Genomic DNA, 14,197 nt, shown 5'->3' with positions numbered 1-14,197 from the left:
TTTCCGTCAACCTTATGTTCTACTTGAAACCAAATTGCACGAAATTAGCGAATATACACCCATCTGCAAACTAATTTGGTTCTGGTAGAGTACTTGTTGTTGTTCGCTTCATTGCTTTTTTCAATAAAGCTAAATAAAACTGAGCATTTTTTTCTTTGCACCTCTTCGGTATTTCTTCACTCTACTGAGTCTTCTGCTTCCTCATTTGGGTGTTTGGTTATTTATCGGTGCACAATAGTGCATGAAAGTTGAACAGCAGTACTCTCTGTCTGTTCCCAGTAATATTAGTGTTTTTCAAGATACAGTTTTAACTCCTGTTCTTTGTACGCGTTGTGCAGATGCCATCGGGACCGTCCACCTAGCTGGACGTTTTGAAATATTCTGATTACTGTTTTTGTTTCGCTATTCCCGTGCCAACCGATACTGATCATCTTGAGACTTTCATATCTGGTCTACTATACTCGCAAATAAAATTACAGCTCAATTCCTCCAAGTTGGGGCCTTATTCCCATTCCCACACTTAACTATCGCCTTCTCTTCTGCTTGTTCATAATTCTGCTCAACCACTCAGTGACGCGTCTTTTCCTCTCCCTCAGATCTCGAAGCAACCTGGTCTTGTGACCGTTCTAGGAATAACTTGAGACACTTGCGTGCCCGCACATCCTCTCCAAGAATCCACTTATTTCGTTTGTAGCTCGTTTCCTCACTAACCCCCAAAACCGTCAGGACAGAATTCCAGACTTAACTGCATTTTTGTATTCTATGTTTCGCTTTTTATTGTTAAACGCTCTTGTGATGTGAATATGCCGGTATTCTGTCACTCAGACAGGACTTTGTGCGATGTATTTGTCTATCAAACCATCTGTTAGAAGAGAGGGAGTCTAGCCTAATGTTGTCCCTTGCAATTTGAGTTCAAGCTCAGCCGTTCAGAAATAGTAAAAATAGGACTCTGAACTTGAAGTTACATTGGTCTAGTAACCGTTTGAAGAGCTCAGAAGCCAATGACACATCTTGAACTTCCATCGTTCAAAGCCACCATGGGATTGTTCTACAGATCACGTGGGATTAAAATCAATCAAAATTGTAAACTCTACAGGGCCTCCTTGGGAAGATTACTGTAATGTGAATAATAAAATCGATTTTTCGCTACGCTGGAAAACGGAGTCAATCAGTACTTCCCCGAAATCAGTAGCCAGTATTTGAAAAATCCGTCTATATTGATGGTCCCTGTTTCTGAATGATACTGAAATGAAATCACGGACATTTTAATGGACCCACCAACATGCTAAGTATTTAACAAGAACTCGTTTACTTTCGTTTGTAAAATGCACTACTTACAAGGCTGTTGTAATTCCTTCCACAACTGGTTTCGCCCTTGGGACTCATCGGGTAGTCGCAGTTCCCTAGTTTCCGGCAATCTATGTGAACACTAGATTTTGTGCAAGTAACGAATTACACTCGTTTGCAAATCAACTTGGTGTTAACGAGAGACTGTGGGCGAGATGGCTCAGTGGTTAGAGTGCGAATTTGCTGACCGGCAGATCCGTGGTTCGAACCCGATCTCCGCCTCTCGACTTCCCCTGTCTGGGCTTAGGCAACCTGGCAGTATCCCAGCCCTCGTGCAACCTTCGGGTGGCATGACAGCTAGGAACCGAAAGGGTGTTAATACTAAATTAATTCGTAAAGGCATGTTTCGCCAAAAGCTCGTTTACCCTTACTGAGTTAGGTGGAGGAAAGCCTAGTCCGTGTGGAGCTGTTTATCTAAGTTTGATGTCTCAGCTTACAGCTACGCGGTAGTCTTTGTTTTGCCCTTTCCAGCGTGAATAAAATAAACCATGTATCTCTGATGGAGGATCACCAACAGTCCTTATGTGTGTGATTGTTAGATTTTTCTCACGCCACATGTTTTCTTCCGGCTCCTCAATGCTTTGAATAATCTAGAACCGTCCATATCGAATGAGGTGTATCTTCTTGACATCTCTGTTTATGAACCGAAAAAACGAGATATCTGTCGAAATGAATACCTGAGCACCTAACTGGTTTCCAAAATGTACAACGGCCTATTAACTGAATACGAGGCATCGCATGATTACCGCGACAGCTTCAGTGTATATACAATTTCCTTTATCATGGCTGCTTGAGACAACATTACTCTAAGAATTCACCAGCCTGAACTTTGCATTCGAAGAGGATTCGTGTGGGCAGCAGCTCTCATGCTACCAGTTCATCAAGTGATGGATTCTTGTGACTCTCGTGATCTTTGACCACCCATGAGTTAAGCTTCAATCACTGATATTCTTATTTTGGTTGTCCTACATCTTATCGATTTTGTTGGATCCTTCAGGCAATCTATTCCTGCGGTTTTGTTGGACGTGATTTTCTTCGACTCAATGTTTGGAAGCTGCCAGTCAGTACAGGTCACGTTATCGACCCGTGGTATATATGAAACTAGGGAATGTACGTTGACCATCGTGGTGGACGCACCTAAGAATATGGTTAGTTTTCAAAGCAGTAAATGACACCCTAATAATATGGTCATGGAAAACTGTTAGGCAAGAGGTTGGAAATTGCCACCAAATCTCTGTGGCAGCTTATGGATTTTGAGCTACTCATGAGTAGCTAGTAGTTCGGAAAAGCTAAAAATCTGCCCATGCACACCAGGCTGTCCGCTGCAGTTGTGCCCCTTATTTTAATGTTCCTTGTATTGTACTTGCCCGCCTTTCAAACAGCTTCTCTCTCTTCTATTCCACCCCAACGTTCAGATGGTTTTGGACACCTCCCGAAACTTTTTCCAGTATCGTAATATGCTGACAGGCACGGAGGCTGCAGCTCCGATGCTTCCCTACTTACCCCTGGTTCTCAAAGACCTAACTTTTATACACTTGGGTAATCCGTCGCGCACTTCAGATGGGCTCATCAATTTTGTCAAATTGCGTATGCTTGCCAAAGAGGTGAGTTATCGTTCCGTTTTTAAATCCAGTCCAGCCGCCCTTTATTACATGTGAGATCCTTTTCAACTCCAATAGTGATCCGTACATATGTTATGCTCTGCTAGCGTACTAATTATAGTGTACTTTTTTGAAAGACTGCCCGGCACGGTCCAGCGACTCTCCACAGCCACGCCCACCCCCCTCCCATCTGCTTACCATGTAAGGCCCTCCATCCATTACAGTTGGACCTGAGCTGTCCCTTTTCCATCCAACCCCGTTCTCCATGTTACTGGGTGATTCGCACAGTTAATTTCACGTTCCAGATCCGAGCCATTTGTCGCATGTGCAATGTGGAATATGACATAGACGCTGCCCATCGTCTACTCCGTCGTTTCCCGGTTGGCAGTCGGGCTCGTGCTTGGACGAGTGCATCAAAATCCACAACATTGCCTCCAAAGGCTAATTCGTTTGCCACAAATGGGCTGGAGCATAACTCATTTGGTGAAGACACGAAACGGAATAGCGAAACAAGCGAAGATCAACAGTCCTCTTCTGGCAGAAGTGTTGGGTCACGTGCACCCAGTTTGTCGCTCGGTAAGTGCTCACTGCAGAATAGATTCGTGAAATCAGATACACGATTTCTGTTGACACTCCGTGCGTGTGAATTTGGTGGTTTTCTACACCGCATTCCTTGATAGAATCGTGAGTCCACCTACTTTTTTCACTAAATATCTGCTCCTATCTTTGAACACATAAAAATAGAGCTTGACCGTGACCAGCACGTAGGATCATATCTATACATCTAGTTTAGAGAAACCAGAGTGATATGTTCCGTCCAATCCTCCTCAGAATCTCTGTGAAACAGTCTAGTATGCTATCATGAATGGGCTAGGCGGCAGGGTAGTACAATACGAATCGGCGCAATTATATCACCTGGATTACTGGACTCATTCGCCCGCTCAATCCACCAGGCTGTATTCCTTCGTTAATGATTAGTGTCATGGCTGTCTTACATCATTTAGGCTGGAATAACTCCCCCACACTTTGTCTTCTTCATGACATGTCATGTGTTTGCAACGTCTTATTCGTAACCATAATGCGTCACAGTACTGTACACGGCAGTTTGGTTGCCTTCACCAGGATATGTGACATTTGTCCTAGCTTCCTAGTTTTTTGGTGCATTGTGGATGGATATCTCAATACCTGTCGGTTCCCGTTTTGATGCAGTCATCAAGTTGGTTTGGGAATCATCGACTTTCGAGCCGTTGTGCACGGTGTGTTACCATGCTCTACAAGTTCTCAAACGGATTGGACTCAGGACTGTGACTAGGCCATCTGCGACACTTACATTTCACAAACTGGAGCTTGTTTTTGGGTAGGGGAGATATATGAAATGCTGCAGTGTCTTATTCGAAACAACAGAAATTGAACCAATCTATCGTTGCGCACATTGGAGACTGAAATCGCTAATTCATTCATTCCGCAGGCTGAGAACCAACACAGAGCGTCTGCCGTGTATCATCCTAGTAATAAGTCTGTTCCGCTTATATCAAACCGCAAGCTTTTAAGTCCTTGTTTCTGAAACAGGAGGGAAGACTAGTTCATTTGAAGGTGCCTGTTGTATCGAATCTTGGTCGTCTTGCTCATGTAGTTCCATCCATGAATCCTATCAGTAGTCAATGATAAATGACGTTGAATCTGAGGTCCTACATGGACAACTCCTCCATTTTATTTTATATAACGTTGTTTTGAACGCTTTCTACACTGTCACGGCGGTTTCACGCTGGTTTCAATCACTTTTCTCAGCTCTGACACATTTCCGTCACTAGGAATCACTGTTTTCCTGGTTAGCTATTTTCATCGCTCGGAAGAAATTTCTAACTGCGTTTCCGGGTCGTTCTGACCTCGTCGCGACATCGCCTGGGTCCTTGTTTATTTCTTAGATTACTACAATCTTATTCTTTGTATTTGGCAGATGCAACTTGTGTACTTATGACTGTTACTCTGGTGGTTTGGATACTCGACTAACCCTAACAAGGCAAGACTGGCGGTGATGGTGATTTTGATAACCGGTCACTTCAATTCATGCACGGACGATACCTTCTTATTTTGTGATGAAGCATCTGCGACCCAACGTAACGAATAAAGCTGAAAGTCAGTGCAAAGACTTTGTTCAAATCTTACCTACTTACTTTTTAACCAATTCTCATTCAATAGGCACAACGAAGCGGGCAACATCCCAGGCTACCTCTTTTGGAAGCGTCATTTTGAACGTAGCCGCAACAGCCGGCGGTAGTCCACTGTTGGGCCTGCCTGGTTCAGTCACCTCGTTCGCTGGTCGTCGTCGATCCACTGCATTCACTTTCGGCTCTTCAGCCACAACTTCTCCATCGGTCAACACGAAGAAACTTTACGAATCCTGGCTCACCACATTACGGATTCGAACCTATCTGGCCAACTTGGTTGTCAATCAAGATTCGGAATCGCTTAGTCAGCTCTCCGTTCGTCTTGAGCCGGGCTCAAGGGAGACGAAAGCAAGTGCTCAACCAACCGCTACCACCGCGAACGGTAGTAACAACAATAGCAACGTAGGAGCTGTCGTCAGTTGGTCCACTGAATCGCTCGGTTCCACCCCCGCAACAGCTTCCGCTTGTAGTGAGTTAATTCATCGCTCGGTAGAGTAATTATCTGCTTTATTAGTTTCCCTGCTGTTTGCTTTAGCCCTTGTCTTTCACTGGTATAAATACATTTACTATGCGTTTCCCAGTTCGCCTGAAATCGGTCATCTTCTCTCACTCATTATAGCCACAAAATCCCCTTCCAAAACCTGTGCATCCACAACGTCTACGTGTCCTCCGGTAGCCGAAAAATCTATGTCTTCTACCTCGCCTACCACTTCTGTGCCCTGCACATCCACCAGTGTGACGGTAACATCTCCAACGCCCCTCGCTCGTCCATTTCTGGGTGCCCATTCTGTTGAGGATGCGAGCAAGCTACGTGCCTTAAGTGAATGTCGTAAGCGCTCACAACACCGCATCCCTTCGTTCACGTTACCCACAAACACCTGTGTATTCGCTGCCCCAGCCTCCGGACCCCATGCAGGGATCGGGCTTGGTCAGCTACAGTACCAACATCATCCCTCTGGACCGTCACACAGGCCCAATCAGTATTACTGCCAGAACTCACAAGGAACAGTCCTGTTACCCAACACGATATCCAATTTGCCTCCCTGTCAGAATCCTCATCATCGACATCCCACGCATCTGCAACATCCGCACCAGCACCATCCTCCCACAAGCTACTCAATTGTGGGTAGCAAAGCCCTGTCACTTGATTACCTTATTCCCATGCCACGACGTATTGGTCCCGCCTGCACTGGTGCAGCAGTCTGGCCTGGCCTCCATCAGCATCAGCAGGCGCACGCAGCACACTTTCAACGGATGCCCGCAAGTAACACCAGTAACTCCAGAGGGCTTCCGACTCACACGACAGTCACTGGGGGCTCTAATCCTATGGTAAGCGTCTCCTGTTTTTGCACCTAGCTATTAAGAACATTCGTACTGCCTTTTTACTGTATACGTATTTAGCATTTATGCCGCCAGTCGGAATGCGTGTTGCTTTCGGCAATAACAGTATTGGTCTTAGATTGAAGCACCGATTCATGCATCCGATCTCATTATGTGTAGAACGAGTTATCAAGCTGAACAGTTCAAGCGCCGAATAAAATATGCATGTGGCATGGTTCTTTATTGTGTTTAACAGCAACGAACTTACTTTTTCACAGCGGATTTTGATAGCTCTAGCCCATGATTCAATTCGCCGGTTCTGTTCAACTCCGATAATAACATCCAATACTATTTTTGCTACCTATAGAGGAAACTTTGGCCGCATCTTGACCTCAGCCTCAACCAACCGATTCCAACTAGTCGTGGTTTCCCTGCTCAGTCAGGCTACTTGTTTGTGATGACCGATGTGGCTTGGACTTTGCTCTCAAAAATTCCGGTTATTCTGTCCCTGAATTTAGGTAGTCCTTGCTGATCAGTCTCGCCCTGAGGCTGGGTGGTCATACCTCTCAAGGCAAAGGCACTATTTCATCGCTAGAAGCCGTGCTACATAGTTCTCTTTCCTATGCTTTGAGTGCGAATTTTTCGTCGTCAGTTTGACTTCCTAATCATCAGACTTCACGACTCCACTGTTATTTATGCCATTTTTCATTTAATAACAAACAATCGTTATACTATATTCTATACTATATACTCTCCCTAGAACGCCTATTCCCGGTAAAATTGGTCGCTCTGCGGAGAGCCGCCTTAATAAGTAGGTACCGATAAGTAAACTAAAATCCAGCCATCAATGAGTATTCTCAGTGTGTTTTGTCCTGGAGTTTGATGTTAGTCAGGTATGCATTGGAAAACACCTTCTTTGAAGACACGAGCAAACGTTCTACGGTGACATGGAAGTCCGGCTTCAGGAACACCTTCATCCCCCCAGCGATCTGTTTGCCTCTCTTACATTAAAGCCTTGTGTGTGATTCTATGGAAAGAGCAGCACATCATTTGTTGTTTTTTTTGTTTTTCATGCACATTTTTTCACGAGCTTAACATGACGTCAGGCAAAACTGTCACCAGTGCGTCACAACTAATGTTTAACTTTAGTGGTTGATTTATTGTTCATATCCACATAATGCCTAAGCAAGGGGCACTTAACGGAGCGTACGGTTGGTTCGAGTGATGAGCCCAGGCCCACAGTGCTTTGTTCCGAATCCTGGGGCCGAACCGCTCCCTGCCACGTGACCTCTACCTAAACTACATTTTATGGTCCTATTATTAGAAGTCACTCCTTGGGTTTGAATCTAATTCAGTCTCGTTTGACCAGCCTTGACGGGGTTATTCTGGTTAGTTCACACTATAACACCAGACTCCATTTCGATGCTTGACCGCATCTAAGATCGAACTCTGGTTTTTTTTTCATTGAGGCAGGTGTATTAGCGCAAGCCGCGCATGCTGGAAGTTCAATTGCTTATCCGCGATCAGTTCTGTGAATCCATCAACTCTGTTTGACGATCATGCGTAATTCTAAGACAAAACCTATTTGTTATCGACGTATTGTGACCTCAAGTTACGCTTGCAGCTGTCGGTAACAGTATCTCACTTCGTCGGTCAAGATATCCGCAACACTTCTCCCACCGATCTTGCTGATGAAACCATCGGTAGTCGTTTTAGTGGCTCATCAATAGACCCAAAAACTGTGGCAGCCTCTTTTATAAATCATGAACTATGAACTCTTCTTTTTCAGGACCATAGCGGCAACTTCTTCCATCCATTTTTGTTAACAAGTACCAGACCGGTGCACCAATCAGCGCTGCTCGCTATCAGTGTCCTCCTTTGTTTCTCCTTCAGCCCATCTCACAAATGCACCCCGTTCAAAACACACGTCCAACATCAGATAAGACTCTGTATGCCACACCGCCTGCTACTTCAGTTCGACAAAAGCCAAGTTCGCAGCTTGTCAACACCTACACCTCCTCAGGCGGAGTAGTTCATCGGTGTAGCCCCCAAGCTAAATCTCAGGCAGTCGGTGGTCCAACTCCTTTCGCACATTTTACCCCCAATGGTGGAGTTCATGTCGTGAAAAGTGTCCCAGTGAATATGCGCACCCAATATTCCAACTCTGACGAGAGCTACTATTACCCTACTGCAAATATGAATCCCTATGTCAACGCTTCACAACACCACAGACAGGTCCCTATCGGTCGAAACGGTCAGAGTAGGTCACACCGACTTTTGTCATACTAGATTTGCTAACTTCCTAACTCTTTATCACTTACGTGGAACCTTTTTTCCGTCTAGCCATGGATTGGAAACCAAATCGCCCGCCTCCGTACGAGCTGGCCTTGGCGCTCAGACAACAGCAACAATCCCAGATCAAGATGGGCTCACGATCAACGGATGAACAGCAACGACGCCAGTGTGAGTCCTCTCCGGTGGTTGTATGCAACTACGTCTTTGTTGTTTCATATCGTATCGTATCACATCTTTTCCACTGCTTTCCAACTTTCAGAGAATCGTACAAACTTGTATGGCTGGACTATATTTCCGGCGAAATTGCATCCCTTTAGTTGCACTTGTTTATTTTAACGCCATCTATACTGATTCATTTTATGTAACATTCTTTTGTATCTGGTGTTGATATGGTCCATAAATAATACGGAACAGAGGCGACATTGTCTATGCGTCTCCCTTACGCATTGCCTGTACGTTTTACTATGAAAACTGATTGTCAAGGTCGTATTCCTGCGCTGATGTCCTAAACTTTCAAGACTCCTGATGTCTTTCAGACGCTAGCCCGTTGTTTTTTTTCTGTCATTTTGTTCATCCTAACAGCACTCCGTCTAGTGTTGAGTTTCTCGGTCTTCATTAGGGCATACTCCCTTTTTTGTTGAAGTCTCCATTCCGTTTTCTTGTTGGAAGACTGGACTAGCCTAGATTCTTATCTGTCAGGTACTTGTTATAACCCGGATCGTTTTACTGAACTTCTTTGCAATTCACTTAATTTCCTGCAAAGAGCTTTTTTCAGTATATATACATATATATTGCGTGAACACTGTGCGTAGATTGTCCAAACTGAACAGTCACATCTCGAAACGTTTGATGATCAGATTCCAGTATTGTCAATCATAAGGCAGCCTTCAAACCCACCAACTGGTTACAGAAAAGAGTTTGCCGGGTTTTGCCGGTCATTCCTAAACTGAAAGCACCGAACGGCAGTCAGAACCTCGAGTTAAGACATTCAGTGTATCAAAACGCTTCTTATGCTCGCACTTCACCTGTCTGTGGCTCATTCTGTTGAACTGTACCTGAACTACTTGCGGTCTGAGGTTTCCAACTGGGACTGGTTCCGATACCAATCAGCGGGACCACTGCCCTCTCTCCACACACCTGTTCAACCTATTGGTTACTCCTGTACCTTCAAATCCGGCTCCGAGTTTCATTTTTGGATAACTTGTAGTCTGTGTTCGTAGTTTTTATGGGATCGACCCACCTACCCGTTCGCCTGACTGGGGCTGGAGTCTGGGTCGGTTCTGGGCAGTTGGTCAACAGTGTTCCGACGATAACCCTCCCATCGTTACCTTCAGACATTTTGTTTCTTCTTATGATTTTTTTTGGTTTATCTACGCGTGTGTGATCCGTGAGCTTCAACACCAGCATGGATAATTCCGCTGCTCCTCTTGTGCAGAAAATAAAGTCGTGAGGTACACCAGAACTTTTCTCACCTTGAGACTTTGTGTCAATTGAGACAAGCCCAATGGAAAGCGAGCTTCGAATCGAAATGCTACCGACAGTATTTTAGTACTCCGATAGGAATCTAAAATGTATCATCGTAAACCATGTCATATCTCAACGTAACACACTACTCGTAAGGTCACTGAAAACTCTCCGACAGCCCATGATGGGTTCCTATTTTCTTGGGTTCTCTTTGAACCCAAATTGGGCAGATTTCGACAAATACTCTCATGTGCCCACGAATTTGGTTTGGGCAGATTTCGCAACTGAATCCAGCTCTCAACTGAATCCAGCTGGCTCTCTCGTTCATTATGGTCCGCCTGAACTGATTGAATGAGTCTCTGGATGATTATCAAACCTTTCCTGTGTTAATTTGAAATTACTCTGGCATTATGCCTGGGTTTTGTATCGGGATAAAAAACATGGATAGTTTTGTCACAGGTATGTATGGAGAATTATTCGGTGCGCAATACTTTCATCTGTTTTACTGTGTGGTGCATACAACGTCGGTTGATGCATCCTTCCTGACACCACCTAGCTAGCACTTGGTTTCGTTTTTAGTATCTCTGTGGTGGAGCCCCAGTGGTAATCGACTGATGCCTAGGTTGGTGCTTCTTATCTTAGTTATTGACCGTGACAGTCAGTTTTTGCATTATTTACTCACCCCACCGATTGTGAGGCATACTCTGTCCATTCTATTCATTCAGCTGACCCCGGTCAGCCAGGCAGTGGAGCACACTAGCTGGTGACATTCAACTAACTAGCGTACGCTGATTAGGCCAGAGCAATCAGCTGTAGCCCGTGACCCCTTTTGCGTGTTTAGAAGTGCTTCGCGCTACATATTCACTATGTTTTGATGTGCTTCTGTGAAAATCGACGGAGCAGCCCCTGCTGGATCCTTACGTACAGATTATACTTGAACTTTTCATTTAGAAAGAATGTTTCTCATGGTTGTCGGGTTTTTGTAGCAACTCGTCTTCTCTTACTGCTATTCCTTTCCTACTTACATCCCCTGCCGTACTTTATCCATTGGTAACATTTACACTAAAATTGTTACCGCATGTTCCTTGCTAAAAGCCATTGTTTTTTTTCATCTCAAGCCTCCACGTCCGAAACAAACTCACGTCGCCAGCAAACTCCTCTTACTCGAGGATCTAGCAGTGATACTCCCCAAACTTATTCGCGGCATGGAATGCCTCCACGGCAGGAATCTGTTGACTTAGTGCGCAGTCGGAGGAACCCCCCTCGACAGCCATATCATCCACCAGGAGCACCACGTCCAGCAATAGATGTGAACACAGAACCTTCAGATGGACAGTCTCGAGGCTCTTCGCAACCGCTGCCATCCACCAGATCTACCCAACGCCCTGCTCCACCTTCCTATCACCAGGTACGCCGCAGTTTTTAGCTGATTCGGTTCGTTACTTCTGCATACGAACCCTGTAGTTGGTACTGTTAGATGCTTGTGTCACCGGTTACAACTTTCATATTTGTTCGCATTACTTACCTATACAGGTCGTTGCGATGACTCGGTACACTCAACAACAGCCTGCACAGAACATCTCTACCCGCCCTTCGGGACCGTCTACAGAACGTCCGACTCCACCCACACGTACGGTTGCCACCTTATCATCCGCATCCCAAAATATCTCCACTCGATCAGTCTCAGCTCACCCAGGTCCGCCTGCTATCCACTCCAATTCAACAGTCCCTAACGCACTGGAATCTCATGATCCCCGTACGTTATCCCTATTTCTTCATTTCCAATGCGATTTCGTGAATCGACCAAGGGTAGCCACAACAGACGGAATCTTCACTATTAAGCCGTCGTCTTTACTCATACACGTCTTTACTCATACCAGGTCCCAGACCCATTACACCAGTTGTTACGATCCACAAGAGCTTTTGGGTTCTGTCTGCCACCATACTTGGAGTCAATGTTCCTGAGCGTTTTCCTGTTATCTATTTCACTATCACTAGATGGTTGAGGACCCCGAAGGACGTAGTGTGACACACACACACTGCCTCTTTCTCTGGAGCAACCACCCTCCCAATGAGGTGACGATTTTTTGTATAACTCTGCGAACTGAATGCAGATTCAATAGTGTTGCAAGATTGCTCTCATGGATCCCACATTAATTGGGTTTTTCTCATTTTTCAACAATAATCAGTGTCATCATTCAATCGCCTGATTCCAGTGTATCAGTTAATTCCGTGTTAGTTGCATATGGGTAAGCATCGCGCATGAGCACACAACTGGGGAGACCTTTCTAAACCACACAAATACTAATAATGTGCTATGGTCGTATCAATCCTCGATGATGCGCCACATGGCACTCTCATACTAACCACAAACGTATGGTACGTGGGATGCAGGCGGACATTTTATACACTGTCGGGAGTCCTCAACTGAAGTGAATATGGCCAGGCAGTTTGTGACATTAGTCAAAAGGGTAAACAACTAGCAGGTAACAGACTTATCACGTTGGACGCTGTTGTCGTGAGCGACCAAAACGTCTCAAGAAGTACTCTCGACCTCAAATTGCATCTATTCACTCGCCTGTGGTTGTGGTGAATTTTATATCGAGAAGACTGAGCGAATGCCTCGTAGCAAAATGCGATGGATCATGCGGACCGGAATAAGATTTTTGTGCTGTGATCGTCAAACATTCGATTCCCTCCAATCAGTTGATGGCATCAGCTCGTCCTTCAAAGCGGTCGTGACAACTCGCTGATCCTTTAAGACTATGATTATGGCCACACAGAAACCGAGTCTTTGCGTCCATAGACGTGGAGGTAAGATTCAAAGCAGTTCTCTTGTTGATCTGTTCGTCGAGCTTGGCAATCAGACTGCAAGCGTTTCGTCACCAAGCGAGAAGACGTGGTCAATGCTTGAGTAACGATCGGTGACGAAATGCTCACCACCCTCGAACTGTAGACCAGAAACTAAGCAGCGCACCCAAGGTGCCCATATTCTAAAGCATCTCCGGAGAAGATTTCTCATATCGAAGACGCCTGCTGTATTACTATCACGTTGCAACGGCCAAGCAGGCATTAGGTTTGCGAAAATACCAAATGCCTCTGTCCATATGATTTGGTCCAAATACCTTCAAAATTTTTCAGATTGGAAGTTCTGGGGGGGGAGTGATATCGAAGAGACTGACAAAGACTGAGATTGCGGATGCACAACCAGGCCATCTTGCGATAAACCTAAGATTGTGCTCATCAGATGGAGATTCCATGTTGCCAATAAAGTCAACAACAGGTAGTTTGACCGCCCATCTATCAACACAATCATCGGGCTGACTTACTTGAAGATGGTAGACAAAACCAACTAAAATTGATTCACTACTGCAATCCGCAAAGCCTTCGATCTGCAAAAAGTAAGGCACAGACTCTTGCTTGCAGCTTTGGGCCATAATCGCATGTGATTTGCGAAGAGGTTATATCTTCCGGATAGCATCCTCATTGTTTAGAACACTGAATAACCCGGTATCTATTCCATTGGTTCTGTCAAAAACTTCGCTCTTCGATCACCGTAGATTGTTCTAACGGTCATTGGCAAACAGGTATCAGATTATTGACTCAGTCCTCTGATTTTAGGGTATTGTCATCTATCCCATCTATCAACTCTTTCGCCGATCGGCGCTTTCAGGCCTGCATTGCACATCGCTCACGTGGTTGTTTCCCAGGAGTAAGGCTAACTCAGGGCTGATGAGTTTGCAGTCATTTCATGCAATCGTTGTTTGCTCCTACTTATCACACAAACCCCACATATATTGTTCATCCCTGTTTCACCAATGCATCATGGGCTGTTTGTTTTATCTCGCTCATCCTGTTCCCTACACAAACACATCCGTGGTTCAAGGACGCGTATGAGGTCAGTTGCTTCGTTAGTTGTTCGCGTGCGCTTGCATGCCGTTGTTCATTCATTGTGTGTGTGCTTCGTTTCTTTTAGTGCGTATTTGATACGTATATGTATGT

At 45.1% G+C, this 14,197-nt stretch overlaps 2 protein-coding genes across 2 annotated transcripts in view; one reads left to right on the top strand and one right to left on the bottom strand.

The window, feature by feature from the left end:
* The window catches only part of T265_03390 (hypothetical protein), a gene marked incomplete at both ends in the record, with an annotated part of 21,648 nt that extends 18,433 nt beyond the window's left edge, over window positions 1–3,215 (bottom strand). The window contains one exon of the mRNA XM_009167859.1: window positions 3,147–3,215. Coding sequence (XP_009166123.1) covers window positions 3,147–3,215 — 69 coding nt within the window. The remainder of the gene's footprint in view (window positions 1–3,146) is intronic.
* The window catches only part of T265_03393 (hypothetical protein), a gene marked incomplete at both ends in the record, with an annotated part of 109,826 nt that overhangs the window by 86,276 nt on the left and 9,353 nt on the right, over window positions 1–14,197 (top strand). The window contains 8 exons of the mRNA XM_009167862.1: window positions 2,763–2,951; window positions 3,254–3,524; window positions 5,148–5,585; window positions 5,631–6,445; window positions 8,234–8,696; window positions 8,780–8,899; window positions 11,314–11,603; window positions 11,729–11,951. Of these exons, the coding sequence (XP_009166126.1) occupies window positions 2,763–2,951; window positions 3,254–3,524; window positions 5,148–5,585; window positions 5,631–6,445; window positions 8,234–8,696; window positions 8,780–8,899; window positions 11,314–11,603; window positions 11,729–11,951 (2,809 nt within the window). The remainder of the gene's footprint in view (window positions 1–2,762; window positions 2,952–3,253; window positions 3,525–5,147; window positions 5,586–5,630; window positions 6,446–8,233; window positions 8,697–8,779; window positions 8,900–11,313; window positions 11,604–11,728; window positions 11,952–14,197) is intronic.

This window comes from Opisthorchis viverrini, assembly GCF_000715545.1.
Source record: "Opisthorchis viverrini unplaced genomic scaffold opera_v5_48, whole genome shotgun sequence".
In the NCBI taxonomy this organism is placed as follows: domain Eukaryota; kingdom Metazoa; phylum Platyhelminthes; class Trematoda; order Opisthorchiida; family Opisthorchiidae; genus Opisthorchis; species Opisthorchis viverrini.
The sequence above is the reverse complement of the archived record's forward strand: the minus strand, read 5'-3'. Positions and strand labels throughout refer to the sequence as shown.